The sequence below is a fragment of the Oryctolagus cuniculus genome, chromosome 19, assembly GCF_964237555.1.
Source record: "Oryctolagus cuniculus chromosome 19, mOryCun1.1, whole genome shotgun sequence".
Taxonomy (NCBI): Eukaryota; Metazoa; Chordata; class Mammalia; order Lagomorpha; family Leporidae; genus Oryctolagus; species Oryctolagus cuniculus.
The window spans coordinates 15,838,389-15,857,052 of record NC_091450.1 but is presented as its reverse complement, the minus strand read 5'-3'; the positions used below and the strand labels follow the sequence as shown (position 1 = coordinate 15,857,052).

General features: G+C 50.5%; 1 protein-coding gene across 1 annotated transcript in view; it reads right to left on the bottom strand.

The window, feature by feature from the left end:
- Nucleotides 1–18,573, bottom strand: part of COG7 (component of oligomeric golgi complex 7) — a 68,529-nt gene extending 49,956 nt beyond the window's left edge. Inside the window, exons 1-6 of the mRNA XM_002711845.5 lie at nucleotides 18,205–18,573; nucleotides 12,161–12,309; nucleotides 11,406–11,522; nucleotides 8,106–8,274; nucleotides 1,772–1,854; nucleotides 650–772 (exon numbers count right to left, since the gene is read on the bottom strand). Coding sequence (XP_002711891.5) covers nucleotides 650–772; nucleotides 1,772–1,854; nucleotides 8,106–8,274; nucleotides 11,406–11,522; nucleotides 12,161–12,309; nucleotides 18,205–18,373 — 810 coding nt within the window. The 5' untranslated portion in view covers nucleotides 18,374–18,573. The remainder of the gene's footprint in view (nucleotides 1–649; nucleotides 773–1,771; nucleotides 1,855–8,105; nucleotides 8,275–11,405; nucleotides 11,523–12,160; nucleotides 12,310–18,204) is intronic.
- Between the last annotated feature and the right edge of the window lie 91 nt (nucleotides 18,574–18,664).

Here is an 18,664-nt window from a genome sequence, read left to right as displayed (position 1 = left end):
AAGAGTGATTCAGGACCAATTGTGAAACAGGGGAAAAGAAAAAGCCACACCATAAACAGTGAGTCAAGGAAGTCACAGCTCCCAAGTAAGGCGGCTCTCCCTTCCAGCAGGGTGACTGCGCCCCCTGGCACGAGGACAGGGCAGGGCGGCCCGCGGCCCCCACACAGCCGAGACCTAGGCAGAGCCGGCGATGGAAAGTTTCCCTCCGTCTCTCCTCAGCCCTGGTCACGGGGCGCCTTTAAAGCCATGGGAACGAGGAAAGCTAACCTCGAGCCCGGTAAGCTCCACCTGAAGTCAAGATAAAAACAATCTTCTTGCCTCCACCGCCACCTGACCCCGACCCCGACCCCGACGGGCCTCCTGCTCTGAGATCGGAAGATAACGGCCTTCAGGAATTCCACAGGCTCCTTGGCTGAACAACAGGCAGTGCTGTCACATCAGATGCCATTAAAGATAGGAGTCGGAGTGATAAGAGGAGTCTTACTGGAGTCCTGAAGAGTTCCCTGAAGTTTTCCAACCCAGGGTGGTGGCAGCCAAAGGGGAGGCTCTCTCTGGGGCTCTGTGGCTGAGCAGGACCCCTCCCAAGGCAGGCACCCACTCCCTTGTCACCACAGGCTTTGTTCTTTCTAGAACCCAAATGAGCCGTTACCTGCGTGGCCCACTGGATTTGTGAGTGCCAGGCACCAAGCAAGGCGTCATAGAGTCCGGTGAGCTGCCGGTCCAGGGGGAGGTCACTCTGGCACAGCTCCTGCCAGGCTGTTAAGAGCTGCACCTGCAGAGGTAGCACAAAGGGACCTTGCTGGGAACACCACCACGCTGCCTGACCAAATGGCCCTGATTCACGGCTGTCCCCCCACCCCCCAGTCCTGGGCAATCAGGTACCCACGGAGGTTCGGCCACTTCCTAACAAGACAGAAGAATAATTTATAGTCTGAAACTTGGACCTGTCCCCTCCCGGGGCTCCCCCTCACCCTTTTTTTTTTTTTTTTGACTCTAAAAGTGTTGGATGTTTATTTTCTTTTTTTTTTTTTTTTTATCTTTTATTTAATGAATATAAATTTCCAAAGTACGACTCATGGGTTACAATGGCTTCCCCCCCCATACCGTCCCTCCCACCAACAACCCTCCCCTTTCCCACTCACTCTCCCCTTCCATTCACATCAAGATTCATTTTCGATTATCTTAATATACAGAAGATCAGCTTAGTATACCTTAAGTAAGTATTTCAACAGTTTGCTCCCACACAGAAATCCCCCTCACCCTTCATCCCACCCCAAACGCGCTTCCACTCGGCACGCTACTCTTCTGAACAGACCCCGGAGGTGGCCACGGGGCTGTGTGGAAGCTCTGTGTCCTTACTGCTAAAAGACACAGAAGCACTGAACTTGAAGGCATTAAGGTTATCCCGGGAGGCTGCCCAGCTTTTCTGTAACCGAACTTCAACATCCCAAGAAAACATAAACAATGCTTACAGCTTGCTTAAGGCATGATAAAGCTTAAGACATGCCTCTCCCTGAGAAGACAAAAATGGGAGTAAGACAACATTTCGAGTCTGCAGCTGAAGCCAGCTCTCAGTACAAAAGGTGATGCAAACTGATGACCCTTCTCCGCCTGGCAAGGAAATGAATCCAGACGCTGGACCAACAGCACCCCCTACTGGCAAGCTAAAAGAAAAAGGGCCGCAGAATTTGTACCTTTGAGCACGATGGGGATTCTGCAGCCTGTATTGGGAGCATTCCACAACCGTAATCGCCCGCTGAGAGCGTCTTACCTTGTGACACTTGTAGTAGTACGCGAGGAGCTGGGGCATCCGGTCCACTTCCGTGAAAACCTTCACAAACGCTTTGGACTGATCTAAGGAACAACAGAAGATGTGTGCATACAGTGATCAGGTTTTCCGGTGCAGCCAAGGGAAGGAACTCACCAGGGGAAATGCAGATGTGTGTGAGCTAGTGCTCCTAGATGGTGGCAGGGACACAGTGACTTGGGCCATCACCTGCTGCCTCCTACGTGCACTAGCAGGGAGCTGCATTGGAAGTGGAACTCAAAGTGGCACCCTGAGAGTGGACGCCGGTGTTACAAGGGGTGGGCTAAGCTGCTGTGCCACATCACCAGCCTCTGTGATGATCTTTCGGTTTCTAATCGGCCGGCCTAAATTAGGTTGCCCCTGCTAGTCCATGTAACGTCTTCTTCATAGAACTAATGGCAATCTCTACTTACTTCATTTTGATGCCTATACAATAGCTTATTGTCTTTTTCACCCATGGAAACAAATTCCATGAGGGCTGTGACCTTTCCTGGCTTGCTTCACTGTTTCCAGAAACAAGCACAATAAATGGTACAGGTACTCAAAAAGTGTATTAATGATTGTCTTAATTTTTTTTGGAGGGGGAACAGGTAATTGTTTAATTTTTTAAAGATTTATTTTATTTATTTATTTGAGACATAGAGTTAAAGAGAAAGGGAGAGACAGAGAGAAAGGCCTTCCATCTGCTGGTTCACTCCCCAATGGCTGCAATGGCCAGAGCTGAGCCAATTGGAAGCCAGGAGCTTGGAGTTTCTTCTGGGTCTCCCAAGAAGGTGCAGGGGCCCAAGTACTTGGGCCATCTTCTATTGCTTTCCCAGGCCACAAGCAGAGAGCCAGATTGGAAGAGGAGCAGCCGGGACACAAACCCGCACCCATATGGGAGGCTTAGCCCACTACACCACAGCGCCAGCCCCATTAATGATTGTTTTAAACACATTGTCAGCACTACAAGTAGCATGCTTTTAAAAATCAAGAAACAGTAGGTCCATGGTAGAAATAATGGAAACAGAGAACAAGAAGAAACAACTGCCTACATCTTATATGTGTTAAAATAAACACTGTTAACAGTTGGGTATATGTTCAAAGAATGTTTTGATGTTTGTGTTCATTTTATTTATTTTAGAGAGAGAGGGGGAGAGACAGAAGCAGAGATCCCCCAGTTGTCAGTTCACTTTCCAAACGCTGGCAGCAGCCAGGACTGTTCCCAGGAGCTGGGGACTCAATCCAGGTCTCCCACGTGAGTGGCAGGGACCGAACAACTTGAGCCAACACCTTTGCCTCCCAGCGTGAGCATTAACAGGAAGTTGGGGTCAGGAGCTGGAGCCAGGACGCGAACCCAGGCCCTCCAATGTGGGGTGCAGGTGTTCCAAGTGGTAACTTTGCTGTGTCAAACACCTGCCCCATTTTTAAAATTTTGTATTCACTTCATTCATTTCAGATGCACATAAAGAGAGGAAGAGGGACAGACAGAAAACTCTCTAACAAAATGAAGTCAAGAAACACCTAAAATTAGTATCTGAAGAAATTAAATAATACATTTAACATGTAGAAATATGAAGTAAATACCAGGAAAAAAAAAAAAAAAAAACAGCTCCAAGAGTGTTGAGCTGTGGGTTCTAGAAATGGGCCTGGGAATGAGGAGGTAGAGGCTGAGGGTTTACCTGCCCCTGTAAGCCCCTTAGCACTACTTAACTTTTTTTTTTTTTTTAATATTGTAGGTGATGAGAAAAAAATCTACCTGAGGGTAGGCACACAGTCTAGAGGTTAAGATGCTGGTTAGGATGCCCACGTCCCACAGGGCAGGCCTGGGACTGCCGTGCTGGCTCCACTCAATTCCAGCTTCCTGCTAATGGAGACTGCGAGGCAACCGTGATGGCTCAAGCGGCTGGGTCCCTGCCACCCACGTGGGAGGCCTGCATGGAGCTCCTGGTTCCTAACTTTGGCTTGGCCCATTCCTGGTAACTGGCTTTGGGGGAGTGAACCAGAAGATGGGATTTCTCTCTCCTTCAAATACATGCTTTTCTTTTTTTTTTTTTTTTTTTCCACAGGCAGAGTGGACAGTGAGAGAGAGACAGAGAGAGAAAGGTCTTCCTTTACCGTTGGTTCACCCTCCAATGGCCGCCGCGGCCGGCGCACTGCGCTGATCCAAAGGCAGGAGCCAGGTGCTTCTCCTGGTCTCCCATGGGGTGCAGGGCCCAAGCACTTGGGCCATCCTCCACTGCACTCCCTGGCCACAGCAGAGAGCTGGCCTGGAAGAGGGGCAACAGGGACAGAATCCGGCGCCCTGACTGGGACTAGAACCCGGTGTGCCGGCGCTGCAAGGTGGAGGATTAGCTTAGTGAGCCGCGGCGCCGGCCCAAGTACATGCTTTTAAAAATATAACCAAATTCAGGAAAAAGAAAAGTGAAACCAACTGACTACACTGCGCACCTGGGCTTTGAATCTAGCTGAGCTGAATCTGCTGAGCTGCATGGCTTTTTACAAATAATCCATGCTTCACTCAAATGGGCTCTTCCAAAGCTCCCACGTGGAGCGACTCGTTAAGGAGCTGGTCTGTTAGGAATCAGGCCCCTGGAGCTACTGCAGAAGCTACCTGTCTGAGAGGAGAGGGGTACTGTGCACCGAGCACCTCCTCTCTGACTGGTCCTCTCACCTCACTGGGCTCTCACAGCTCACAAGGAGCAGGCCAGAGATTGAAAACTGGCTCCAGCCACCTCCAACGTCAACACCCCTCCCACTCTGCCACACTTCCCGGCAGACCCACCTATAAACTGTAACAGCCATGAACTTGGTCCCTGAAGACAAATGACTTAACCCGCCCCAGGCAAATGCGGTTCTGTCCCCAGCCTTCCTCTCGGGTCTCATCTCTGACCACTTCCCAATGCTTGTGCCACTAAGGCAGGTTGAATTATTATTCCCCAGACAGTCCCCGAGTATTCCCTCTCCTGTGCCATTCAAGCACAGGCGCTGCCTCTGCCCCCTGCACATCTCTTGGCAACATCGTGGACTCATGGGAAAACGCTCATGCTATGTTGCTAACTGGGGCCGAGAGAGAAAGAGAGAGAAAACTACATAAATTAATGTCTATATTTTTCCTAAAGGACACATGTATACAAGAGAAAAAACACTGGAAGAACATACTAATAGTCACCTCTGGTTGTGAGTTGACTAGCAAATCATTTTTGTTTTCCTATTTTTCAGAGACTCACTAACCTGTATTGTTTTTATCATCAGAAATTTTTTTTGATGATTTTTCTAATCCACGTATCTTTCAAGATTCTGCACATATACTGACCCTTGCGGACGCTTCCTCCACTGCCCCCACACTCGGGCAGCTTCCCCTCTGCATCTGGCAACACAATTACTTGTGGACTTGTTCTCACCGAGCCTTACCCTCAACCAAGCTGGAGGGCCCGTAAGCACGGCAACCTGACCTTATTCATCTCTATTCCTCGCTGTCTGGCACATATTTTGCATTTTTAGATAACCTGGACAAGTGGGTTACCCCTTTGCAAATGCCTACTGGGATTACACAGAGGGGAGCAAAGAATCAGCAAGCACACAGAATCCTACAGGTTCACACGCTTGGTGGTTTGAGGAATGAGTAAATACTTTGGAACATGTCAGCATTCCACACATAGCAATGGGCTCCGAGAGCCAAGAAACAGCTCCAGCAGCAAGTGGTTTCTTACATATTTCCCGAAGGGGAAAGGCAATGAGGAAACGCACTGCCCCATTTCCAGCTTCCTGATAAAAAAACTGGGAGGCAGGTGCCGGGGAGTCCCTGATACACTGCAACACCGCGGGCTCATGTCTGCCTCCTTCTGGCCAAATCTAGAATCACAGCTTTAGAATTACATTTAAAAGAAGGAAATTTAAAAAAATATATAGCTAACAGGTCCCCAACCTTTTTATATCTGTGTTGTTCCCTTTGCTTCTGGGAAACCCAGTACACTGCTGTGGGGCCAGCACCATGGTATAGCGGGTAAAGCTGCCACCTGCAGTGCCAGCATCCCAAAAGGAGCAGTCCCGGCTGCTCCTCTTCTGATCCAGCTCTCTGCTGTGGCCTGGGAAAGCAGCAGAAGATGGCCCAAGTCCTTGGGCCCCTGCCCCCGCATGGGAGACCTGGAAAAGGCTCCTGGCTCCTGGGTTCGCTTCGGTGCAACTCCGGCCATTGCGACCATTTGAGGGGTGAATCAGAGGATAGGAGACCCCACCACCCCCCCCGCCGACTCTGCCTTTCTTTAACTCTGACTTTCAAATAAATAAATAAATAAATCTTTTTTAAAAAAGTGACTACTGTGGAGTTACCCGGCTAAACTTTGGGACCTGCTACCAGATCTCAACTCAGTGGGCAGGAATCTGTGAGTTAGAAAATGCATATCTGCCTTTAACATGCCTATAATATTCATAAGATCACTTAAATAAATGAGCCTTCCTGCTACCGTTACATTTCATCAGTCGTAAGATGAAGAAGTTCTGGGGTTCTGGTGCACCTGGTGACTGTAGCTGTTTTTAAAATAAAAATAGCAATAAACGTTTTTATAATTATAGATTATTATTATTATATCCTTAAAATCTGCTGACAGTACATCTTAAGTGTTCTCACCACAATAAGACAGACGTTATTGTAACGGTGTGAGGTGACAGATCTGCTAACTAATTTGATGGGGTAATCACTTTCCAATATAAATGCACATCAAATCATCTTGCTGTATACCTTATAGATATTTTTTATTTTTAATTTTACCGCAATAAAGCTGAAAAAAGCACCCCTTTTCTTCTCAAAAATGTCCTTTTTAATAATAAATTGTACTGTTGAACTCCGTATACTGAAATTTTAGAATACTTACATATATGATGAGTTTATATATACATTCTGCATATTTATAATTATTTAGCATTAGCTTTAAACAACAGCACACTCATCCACCCTGAAACATTGAAAAAGTCTGACTGAATTCCTAAGATGTCAGAAGGTTTCACAGTTTAATTTCACCCTCAGAATTGCACCCCCATATACACAAAACCGACTCAGACGCCAGGAGAGGAAAACGTTTCCAGGACGGGAGAGTAAGCCAGCACTGCCCACTGCTGTTGACAATGAGAAACAGAGAAGCAGAAACGGACAGCAGGCCTTGGCATTGGGTGAAAATGCAGACATGAACAGAACAGGGCAGGGAACGTTAAGCTCAGGGCGGAAGGCCCTGCGTGACACACGAGCTGGGGCAGGCACGCGGGCAGCAGGTGAGGCATCCCTTATGACAGTGCCTGAGTTCCTACTCGGCTTCCAGCTCCGGCTTCCTGCTGGTGCCCAGCCTGGGCAGCAGCAAGTCAAGGACCTGGGTTCCTGCCGCCCTCTTAGGAGACCTGGATGCCCCCAGCCATTGCAGGCATTTGAGGAGTTACCCAGGGGATGAGACCTCTCTGCCTGTCAGATAAATAAAATGGAATATGTACAAGCAGATGGAAGGAAAACAGAATTAGTGGATACACACTGCATTCTGTCAATCAAAAAAGCTGCAGAAGTAAAAAAACAGCCCTGCTGCTGCTGCTTCGTTTTTAACCGTTTTGTGGATGAAAAAGACAGGAAGCATTAGACAAACTTATTTGTTGGAAAATATGTACATCATAATGTTCTTTTGACAAAATTTTTATTTATTTTATTATTTGAAAGGGAGGGCGTCCTCCCATCTGCAAGAGTTGGGGCTGGCTCAGGGTCTCCCACATGGGTAGCAGGGACCCCGCTACGTGCTGCCTCCCAGGGTGGACATTAGCATGAAGCTGAATTGAAAGCAGAGCTGGTCCTGGAACCCAGGCACTCCGATGGCATCTTCACCCGTGTGCCAAATGCCCACACCATAGTGTCCTTGAGGGAGTCAAAACTCACCAAGAGCAAAGAATGTGCATTTCTCTAATATAAATTTTACCTCAAAAATAAAAGAACCATAAACCAACACTGAGCTTCAGTTATCGATATGAAAACTGAAGTGCTCAGCAGTGAAGTGCACTGACTTCTACAGCTCACTTGGAAATAAAACGGATCAATGGCTGCATGAACGGATGGATGGGTTGGTAGACACAGGGTAAATCGAACGTGGCAAATGCTGATGGTAGAACCCAGATGGTGTGTTCACTGCACTTGGTGCAACTTTGCTGAATGTTCAAAAGTTTCATAGAGAATGCTGAAAGCAAGTATCTCAACATGACAGATTTTCTGGCAATCCACGTAATTTAATGACGATCAAGGCATTCCAAAGCTTTCCCCTTCTGGAGATGAGAAACGGCCCACACTCACCCACAGACTGCGTGGTGAACGCGGCCACGATCTGGGGACTGGCCAGGGCCTCCAGCCTGTTCTTCAGCGCCTCCAAGTGCACACATTTTTCGGAGTAGTCTGGGGTGTCCACAAGCATCGCCAAGCTGTTCTGCATGCCCGTGAGCTTGGCAGAAATCACAGCTATGTCCTTTTAAAAAGACCAGGATAAAGAGCGGTTATTTATGTGCACTGGGACAGAGAGATTGCAACACTGGTTAAGAAGATGGCTCAGGTGTCACAGGAGCACAGGTTAGGGAGCAGTCAGTTCTGCGCATGACAGGCGAGGAGCCAGCAGAGAGGGCTCTGGAGGAGGCAGCGCGTGGGCTGCACCTGGAGGCACAGCAAAGGGGAGGGCAGCTGGCGTGGGCAGAGAAGTGAGCATGAGGCACGGCGGGCCACAGTCGGAGTGCTCACAGCGGGACATGTGGATGGAAGAGCCACAGGGTGGAGGAAAAAGGAAGGAGACCCTGGGTGCTGTTGTCTGGTCCCAGGAGCAAAGGATTAGAAGAGCACAGAGGCCCGATGGAAAACGCCACCACCAACCCAGACAGGCAGGCCCTGAGAAAAAGTAAACGGGATGGCCTTGGACACAAAGAATGAACTTGAAGGGCCTAGCCTGAGTCCCGGCAGTTCTGAGCCTCTAGAACTTATGGGCAGTTAGTTCTGAGTCTCCAGACAGAAGAGGGAGAAAACTTCTATCTCTCGGTAGTTTTCCATGGAAATCAGACATGATATTTAAATATATTCTCTCCCATACACATGCACAGGGAATCCAATAGTGTTTGTAACTTACATATAGGAAGCCTGGATCAACTAAACTGTCAGAAACTAAATGGGATAAGACAGTGCTAACTGATGTAGAACAGCAGATACAGGGCCGGCGCTGCAGCTCAATAGGCTAATCCTCTGCCTTGCAGCGCCGGCACACCAGGTTCTAGTCCCGGTTGGGGCACCGGATTCTGTCCCGGTTGCCCCTCTTCCAGGCCAGCTCTCTGCTGTGGCCCGGGAGTGCAGTGGAGGATGGCCCAAGTACTTGGGCCCTGCACCCGCATGGGAGACCAGGAGAAGCACCTGGCTCCTGGCTTCAGATCAGTGCGGTGCGCCAGCCGCAGCAGCCATTGGAGGGTGAACCAACGGTAAAGGAAGACCTTTCTCTCTGTCTCTCTCTCTCACTATCCACTCTGCCTGTCAAAAAATAAATAAATAAATAAAAGAAGATACAGTACAGAGTGAAAAACGCTGCCAACGGCATCCACGGTGCGCCATTGTTTGAGGGAGAAAAAGAGCAGGGCCCAGCTACATGTGCTCCTACCCGGAAGGAAGGCATGAAGCTGACAACGGGGTGTGTCTGCGAATCAGAAATTAGGGGACTGGAGGGTCCGGGTTAGAAAAAAACCTTATTTTTCACAGTTTATTCCTGGTTACTGAATGTTTTCCCACATGCATATATAACTTTAAAAAAAATTTTACTTGTGATAATAAAGAAAACTGAAAGTATGCCATTGTAAAAACTAAAAGAAAAAGAAGAGGAGGAGGGAGGGTAGAAGTGAGGGAGGAGGGTACAATGGGAAGTATCATTATCCTCTTAAAACCATATATATGAAATACTTGAAATCTGTTCCCTTTATATAAATAAATATAAAAAATAAAAATAAAGAAAACATTGGAAGGTGAGGCACTGTGGTGTAGTGGGTAAAGCTATGGAGCCGTATGGGCACCAGTTTGATTCCTGGCTGCTCCACTTCCAATCCAGCTCCCTGCTGATGCGCCTGGGAAAGCAGCAGATGATGGAACATGTGCTTGGGCCCCTGCACCCACGTGAGAGGTCTGGAGAAGCTCCTGGTTCCTGGCTTTGGATGAGGCCAGCTCCGGCCGCTGCGGCCATTTGGGGAGTGGATCAGCGGATGGAAGACCTCCCCCCTAACCCCGAGTGACTCTGCTTTCCAAATAAATAAATAAATCTTCAAATAAATAGTTGGGTAATTTCTTATAAACATATATTTATCACATAACCCAACAATTCCATTCCTAAGTCTTTACTTTAGTGAAGTAAAAACTTATCTTCTCATCAAAACCTGTTTTATGGGGGCAGACACTATGGCTCAGTGGGTTAAAGCCCTTATGGGCAGTGCCAGCAACCCATGTGGGGCTGGTTCAAGTACCGGCTGCTCCACTTCCGATCCAGCTCTCTGCTATGGCCTGGGAAAGCAGTAGAATAGGGCCCAAGTGTTTGGGCCCCTGCACCTGCGGGGGGGACCTGGAAGAATCTGCAGGATCCTGGCTTCAGATCGGCCTAGGTCCGACCATTGCAGTCATTTGGGGAGTGAACCAACGGATGGAAGATCTCTCTCTCTGTAACTCTGCCTTTCAAATAAATAAACAAATAAATCTTTATTTAAAAAAAACTGTTTTATGAATGTTTGTAGAATTTCTGGTAATATTTATCCATAATCATCACAAACAGGAAGAACCTAAATGCTTGTCACCTGGGGAACACATAAGCAAACTGTGGTGCATCCACGCAACACAATTCTGTTGAGGAACTAAGAGAAACAAGTGAGATACTGCAGATCCTAGAGGTTCTGTCCGAGTCACTGCAGGGCTGATTTACTTATAAGACACTCTGGAAAAGACAAAACTCCAGGGGTGGAGAAGGGGTCAGAGGCGGGGGTGGGGGAGGGTTGATGACAAGGCTGCGGCATGAGGGGAGTCGCAGTGGACACTCTGCAGCTTGCCTGTGACTGTGGTTACCCGACTCGATCAATCTGTCAGAACTCCAGGTACTGCACACCAAAAAAATTAATTCACTACACACAGTTTTCTGAAATAAATACATATTTTAAATATCAAAAAAAAAACTTTATAAATTTTTTTTAAGGCAAAGAGATGAGCAGTAATTTGTTTTGTCCCACAACTGGAACAGCTTTTCACCGGACATCGTCTCACATCATCTCCTTCCTGGCAGGCCTCAAAGGCACCGTGATTTCCTCTGCAGCCCTGGGGCTTTGCCAGGGTCCCACCGTGGGTGAGGCCTCTCTACCCCTGTTCCACGCCCTCGCCCAGCCCCGTCCTCTCTGAGGCTTCTGAACTCACTCTCCCGGCAGGCAAAACGGGCAGAAGTCGGAGCCGGGCCGCATCTTGCCTTCCCGGTGTGGGAAAGGTTTCCGTGTGCTGCTACTGGGGCTCCCCTGCGGTCTGATCAGTGGCTACCTTGCCTTCTCCGCTCCTTAAGGCCCTGCCTAGATGAATGCCACAACGTCCCCTAAACAGGAGACCTACCTGAGTCTTGAAGGTCTCCTCGATGTCGGCGCTCAGGGTGCTCCACTTGTCTGCTTCCTGCAGAGACTCGGCAGCCAGCTGCATTCTGGACTTGACCTGATCGATTTCCACCAACACCTGCGGGGAAAGGGAGGCGAGAAACCGAGGCAGATCCTGACTCTGCTCCTTCCTGCAGTGACTGGAAACAAGCGTCATGGCCCGCTCCTCCTGTCTTTAGGGAGCCTCTGCACCCCCAAACCACCGGTCACCTGACTGCAGCACCTGCTGAAGGGGTGACTAAGCTGAAAGAACACAGCAAGGAGGTCGTGTAAATGCTGAGCAGGATTCTGGGTTGGGGTCGTGGTTCAGCAGGCTCAGCCACCACTTGGCACACATACAGCCCAGATCTGAGTGCCGGCTCAAATCCTAGCTACTCCCCCTCTGATCCAGCTTCCTGCTAAGGCATTCTGGGAGGCAGCCGATGACGGCTCAAGCGCTTGGGGCCCTGCCACCCATGGGAAACCCGGATAGAGTTCTAGGTTCTGGACTTCAGCCAGACCTAGTTCTGACTGTTGCAGGTATTTGGGGTATGAACAGATTTTTTTTTTCCTCTCTCTCTCTCTGCCTTTCAAGTGGATGAAAATAAATAAAAATAAACATTGACAAGAATTTTTCCGAGTTAAGATGGGCCTCCTGTGATGTGCTGTTCTAAGCGCCTTAGGAGAGGGAAGATCTTCCAGGATCAAGAATCTAACATTCAGGACAGGTGCCAATACCTGCATGGACTGTGATGTGTCCTGCTCAAATTTCCTAATGTCCTCCTTGACAAGAATCATTTGTTCTTTCAGGAAAGACGCCTCCTGTTTAAGGGCCTCGACGTCACGGAGCACTCTGGGCATGTTCTGAAGGGCTTGGTGACTTGTTTCTACAGAAAAAGAAAAAAAAATCCAGAGTGGCACAACAGGTGACAAGCAGAACGGCCACCAGCGAGGAACAGGAGACAAATGAGACCACAGCGAGGAAACTCTCCCGAAATCATTCCCAACCACAGTCTCCGGGGCCTGTGCAAAACGTGGGGCAGCCCAGGGGACGGGTGCTGTGAGGTTGCCTCGCTGGGGCCACGTCCTTGCCAGGGAGAGGGCCGCCTTAGCCTTAACAAGGAACGGACCGTCAAGCTGACCCGACCCCGGCTGTTTCCCAGGGCGAGGGAAGCTGTAACACCCTCTGCAAGAAAGAGTCTGGGCGCGTGCCAGCCCTGCCCAGGGAGCCCCCCAGGCCCCGTCTCACTTAACATCCACACAGTCATCACCAGCTTCTCACTGAGGAGGAAGCGGAGGCGCAGAGAGGTTAAGTAACTCACGCCACACCTCAGGAGCCGGGACCAAATTGATGTCTCCTTCCCAGAATTCCTTATGTTTTTTTTCCTCCAATTTCCATATTCTTTTTTCTCCTGTTTCCATATTTTTGAGCTTTTTCTAGGCTATTTTGCTTTTTTAAAAAGATTTATTTATGTATTTGAAAGTCAGAGTTACAGAGAGAGAAGGAAAGGCAGAGAGAGAAAGAGAGAGAGAGAGAGAGAGAGGTCTTCCATCTGCTGGTTCACTCCCCAGTTGGCTGCAATGGCCAGAGCTGCACTGATCCGAAGCCAGGAGCCAGGAGCTTCCTCCAGGTCTCCCACGTGGGTGCAGGGGCCCAAGTGCTTGGGCCATCTTCTACTGCTTTCCCAGGCCATAGCAGAGAGCTGGATTGGAAGTGGAGCAGCTGGGACTTGAACCGGAGCCCATATGGGATACCGGCACTGTAGGCGGCAGCTTTACCCACTACGCCACAGCACTGACCCCTCTAGGCTATTTTTCTGCTAAGTGCAACACTTTTTTTTAGGAATATACTTAGTTTTCCTCATTACTGGATAGTGAAGGAGAGTGTTATTTCAAAGGACCACCCAATGTTGAGAAGAAAAAAGAGATTCCTTTGACGGATAGCCTTTGAAAATGTCTTTCGGGGCTGGCTCTGTGGTGTAGCAGGTAAAGCCACCGCCTGAAGCACCGGCATCCCATATGGGCGCCGGTTTGAGTCCCAGCTGCTCCACTTCCAATCCAGCTCTCTGCTGTAGCCTGGGAAAGCAGAAGAAGATGGCCCAAGTCCTTGGGCTCCTGCACTCACATGGGAGACCTAGAAGAAGCTCCTGGCTCCTGGCTTCGGATCAGTGCAGCTCCAGCCGTTGCGGCCAGTTGGGGAGTGAACCAGTGGATGGAAGACTCACTCTTTCTCTTTCTCTCTCTCTTTCTCTCTCTCTCTCTCTGCCTTTCCTTCTCTCTGTGTAACTTTTAAAAAATAAATAAAATCTTTAAAAAAGAGAAAAATACGTGTGAGTCACCATGTGACATTTCCACAAGCCCAGTGGAGACATCAGCGGGTGACACTGTGAACGGAAGGTTCCTGCTTTGAAATCCCAGCTGCCCAGGAAGTTTTCCAATGCTAAAGTATAAACTGTGGCCCCTGACTTCCCCAAGGGTTCTGTCCCATCCTGAACCAAACTGACCTCTTGGGGGTGGGGCCGAGCGCAGGGACAGGGACACGCCTGAGCTACAGGCGAGAGCAACCTTGTCCACGTCACTGATTAATGTCGGGTTGAACTGCCCATACACTTCTGGCGCCCCCTGGGCGCTGCGGCTGCCGTAACTGTAGAACGTGACAACAGGACGAGTGAGACTGAGCCAAGACGCTGTACAAGTTTCAGAGAATCTGAGGGTGTGCGGGCGGTGGCCCAGGGATGAGCCAGAGGCCCCGGGAGCAGGCTGAAGGAAATAAACACTAAGGGGTCTCCAGTTAGTCCAGTGGTGAACATTCTGGAATCACCCCAAGTTTCTCATTCAGTGGGTGCGGGAGGAGGCCCACGATGCCCATGCCTAACTGCTGCTGGTGGCAGGCCCGCACACTGAGATCGACTAGACTGTTCCTTCGCTGCTCCCCTGCCTCACCCCTGTGTGCCAGCATCGTGACACAGCAGGTAAAGTGCCCCCTGTGACGCCTGGCACCACATATGGGCACTGGTTGCTGTCCTGGCTGCTCCATTTCTGATCCAGCTCCCAGCTTATGGCCTGGGAAGTAGCACAAGATGGCTCAAGTGTTTGGGCCTCTGCACCCACGTGCGAGACCTAGAAGAAGCTCCTGGCTTCAACCTGGCCCTGCCCTGGTCGTTGTGGCCATTTGTGGAGTGAACCAGCGGACGGAAGGTCTCCCTCTGTAACTCTGACATTCAAATAAATCTCTTTTTAAAAAACCATCGTAGCCCTAGATCTGAACTGCAGCACGGAGGCCCGCCGCGTGGGCTGCATGGGGGTGTGCCAAGGAGAGGCACGCGAGTGGCTTCTTCACGCAGCCCTTCCGTAAACTGTGCCATCCCTGATGGCGGGTGGCCGCTCACAGTACAAAACCTTTCTGAGGGCAGTTATACAGGATGACGAAAAAGCAGCAATGCTGTTCTGTGGTCTTTTCAAAATGTGGCCCACAGGCCTCCGGTGTCAGCTAGAATGGAGTTCAGATGCAAATGTAGGTGCCAAGGCCACCTGTCCGAGGTTTCCACTCAGTAGGCACGGTGTGAGGTCAGGGAATGTGGACGTGGTTAACAGATGTCTAACAGCAGAACACAATTTGAAAATCTTTGCAGACCGTGCTGTGTGATCTGGGGTTAGGAAGGTTAGCAGTAAACCCCATCCAAACAAGTCCGAGGTCTTCCTCCCCTCCCCCCAGCACACCGGGTGGAAGCTGCACCTTGTCTCTGCCCACCCTCCACCCCGCCCAGTGTGCTCCATGGCACCTGAGCATCTTGACAATGAACTCCCAGGACCTGCTCATCCACCTCCACCACAAAATAACAATCTGACCCCACATAAGGTTCCCAAGATAGGAAACAAAGAACCACAAAGGGGTCTTCAGTGGGCAGGTACCTCCCTGACTTTCACAGCACTGCTGAGGCCCCAGCCAGGTCTCCAGCCCGAGAAACCTCGGAATCACACTTCCGGTCTGGGCTGGCTCCCTGCGTGCCTCTCTTCCCTCCCCTCAGCCCTGCAAACTTCAGCCCACTCCTGTACCCGTTCTAAAGGCTACCATGTCCCATGGCTGCCCCTGCAAGGGTAAAGACCAGATTCCAGCGCAAAGGGGCATGGGAAGATTTTAGGGGGTGACAGCAGCGTAGCTCAATACATTTGTTCAAACTCCTCAGATAAGATCCATGCATGTAAACGTTATCTAAACAAACAGAAGTGGGAGGGGCTGGCAAGGTGGCTTAGTGGGTAAGGCCACCACCTGCAGTGCTGGCATCCCATATGGGTGCCGGTTTGAGTCCCGGCTGCTCCACTTCCAATCCAGCTCTCTGCTATGGCCTGGGAAAGCAGTAGAAGATGACCCAAGTCCTTGGGCCCCTCCCTGCAGCCGTGTGGGAGACCCAGAAGAAGCTCCTGGCTCCTGGCTTCGGATGAGCGCACCACCTCTGGCGTTGCGGCCAACTGGGGAGTGAACCAGCGGATGTAAGACCTCTCTCTCTCTTTCTCTCCTTCTCTCTCTGTGTAACTCTTTCAAGTAAAATAAATAAATCTTGAAAAAAAAGAAGAAAAAAAAAACACAGAAGTGGGCATTTGTCCTAGCGGTTTAGAGCCTGGGTCTCTTCTCTGAGCACCTAGGTTTGATAATCAGCTCTGGTTCCCGAGTCCACCTTCCTACTAACGGGGATTCTGGGAGGCAGCAGGGCATGGCTCAAGTGGTCGGGTTCCAGCCGGCCGTGTGAGAGACCTTGGTTGAATCTGGGGCGCCTGGCATTTGGGAAATGAAGCAGCAGATCCTCCTTCGCTGCCGCCTCTCAAATAAAAAAACAACGAGCTTGGGCTCTGGAACCAGTTTCCCTGGGTTCAAATCCAGGCTCCCCTACTCGTGAGCAATATGCCACTGGGCAAATTACTGCTCTTGGACTCAGCTATGCAGTAGGAATAACAACAGTGCCTATCTCAAGAATCATCCTTGGGACCGGTGTTATGGCATAGCCAGTTAAGCCCCTGCCTGCAGGCAGTATCCCAATTGGCTGCTGGTTCAAGTCCCGGGTGCACTACTTCCAACCTGGGAAGGCAGCCGAAGACGGCCAAGGTGCTTGAGCAGTGCACCCACGTGACAGCCCAGGATGAAGCGCCAGGCTCCTGCCTTTGGCCTGGCCCAGTCCTGGCTGTTGTGGCCATTTAGGAAATGAAGCAGCAGATGGAAGACCTTTCTCTCTCCGCCTCAACCCCCTCTCCCCACCCCGTAACTCTGCCTCTCAAATGAATAAATCTTTTTTAAAAGAATTACTCTTAGGTTTAAATTAGATAATCATGCCCCAAAATTAACATTCTGCCCAGGACAACAGTGCAATGTGCAGGACTGTGCGAAGTATCACAGGACATTAAACACTGCTGGGTCTGTCCACTAAATGTCCACCATTGTGACGTCCCTTACCACCTGACACTCATTGCTAAGTATTACCAGGGGAGGGGGCAGAGGCAGGGAGAGGCAAGGAGGAAACACAGTTTCACACCTAAAGCACTTAGAACAGTAACTGGCCCACTTTTACCAATGCCCTCCCTTTGCCAGATGAAGTCTGCCTTTGAGGCCCGCTGTGGGGAAAGCCCTATACAATTCTCCCAGCTAGGAGGTGACTGCTACCTCCCGCCAGCCCTCAGAGCTCCAGGTTCCACGCTCCGCAAAGCCACCTCTCACTGTAACAGAACTGTGTACACGTCTTCCCCACCGGCAGCAGCCGAAGAAAAGTAAAGTTCTCATCCTCAGTACCCATTTCTTTCATTTTTCTTTTAAGATTTATTTATTTATGAGAGGCAGAGTTATAGACAGAGGGAGAGGTCTTCCATCCCCAGATGGCTGCAGAGCCAGAGCTGCACCGATCTGAAGCCAGGAGGCAGGAGCTTCTTCCGGGTCTCCCATGTGGGTGCAGGGGCCCAAGGACTTGGGCCATCTTCTTCTGCTTTCCCAGGCCATCAGCAGGGAGCTGGATTGGAAGTGGAGCAGCCAGGACTCGAACCAGTGCCCATGTGGGATGTTGGTGCTACAAGCGGATATTTTACATACTATGCCACAGCACCAGCCCCTTCTCTTATTTTCTTAAGCTCTCCATCTTCTTTTTAACATTTATTTATTTAGACTACACACACAGAGACACACACACACACACACCCCTCTTCTATTTTGGGGCTGAGCCAGGCCAAAATCAGGAACTCAATCTTAGTCTGGCTCCTGAGTGGCAAGGACTTAGTACTTGGGCCTTGATCGGCCGCCTCCATTTCCTGGAGTTCAGGGCTAATGCACCTGGGAAAGCAGTGGAGGGTGGTCCAAGTCCCTGGACCCCTGGACCCACGTGGGAGCCCTGGAAGAAGCTTGTGGCTCCTGGCTGTGGCCCTGGCCCAGCCCTGGCCACTGCAGCCATCTGGGGAGTGAACCAGCGGATCGAAGATCACTCTCTCTCTCCCTCTTCCCCTCTCTGAAACTCTGCCTTTCAGATAAATAAATAGTAAAAAAAAAAAAATAAATAAAAAATTTAACGGCTCCATTCGGGCCGGCCCATCTTCCTTGGCAGACAGGTGTCATTCCCAAACTTTCACTATCCTGACAATTATTTAACGCTCTCAACATTCACTCCTCTAAGTTTTAAAGGCGATTTCGTGGCACTGCCAGAGGTGGAAAACAAACTCCCCAAATCGGCAGGTGTTCAAGGCGGGGCGGGCACCGAGCTGACTCCCCGGGCGCAATTACAAGACTGCGGCCGCCGCCCGCGGCTCACCCTCCACGGCGTGGTTCACCTCCTGGATGAACAGCTGCAGCTTCATCACCAGCGTGGCCGCGTGGCCGTCCGCCTTCCCGGCCGCGGCCTCCTTGGGGCCAGCCTTGAAGGCCGCATTGATCCACTCCTTCACGTCGAAGTCGTCAGCCAGGAACTTGGAGAAGTCCATGGCGGCACGGCCTCGGGCCTGGGGTTCAGGCCTGAAAGGCTGGCTCTGGAAGACAGCGATGACGAAGTAGCAGGCGACCCGGCGAGGGCACCGCACACACCTCAGCGTACAGCACGGATGGGTAATTTGCCCCTCTGCGAACTGCCCCTCTGTCCGTTCGCGCAGGCTGTGGCGGGGAATGAGCCTCGCCGCGCGCCGTACTTTCTTCCGGAAGTGGGTGGCCGTTACCATAGCGACTGCCGGCGCTCCCGGCGCTTAGCTGAGCGACACACAGGAGAAACGCCCAGGACG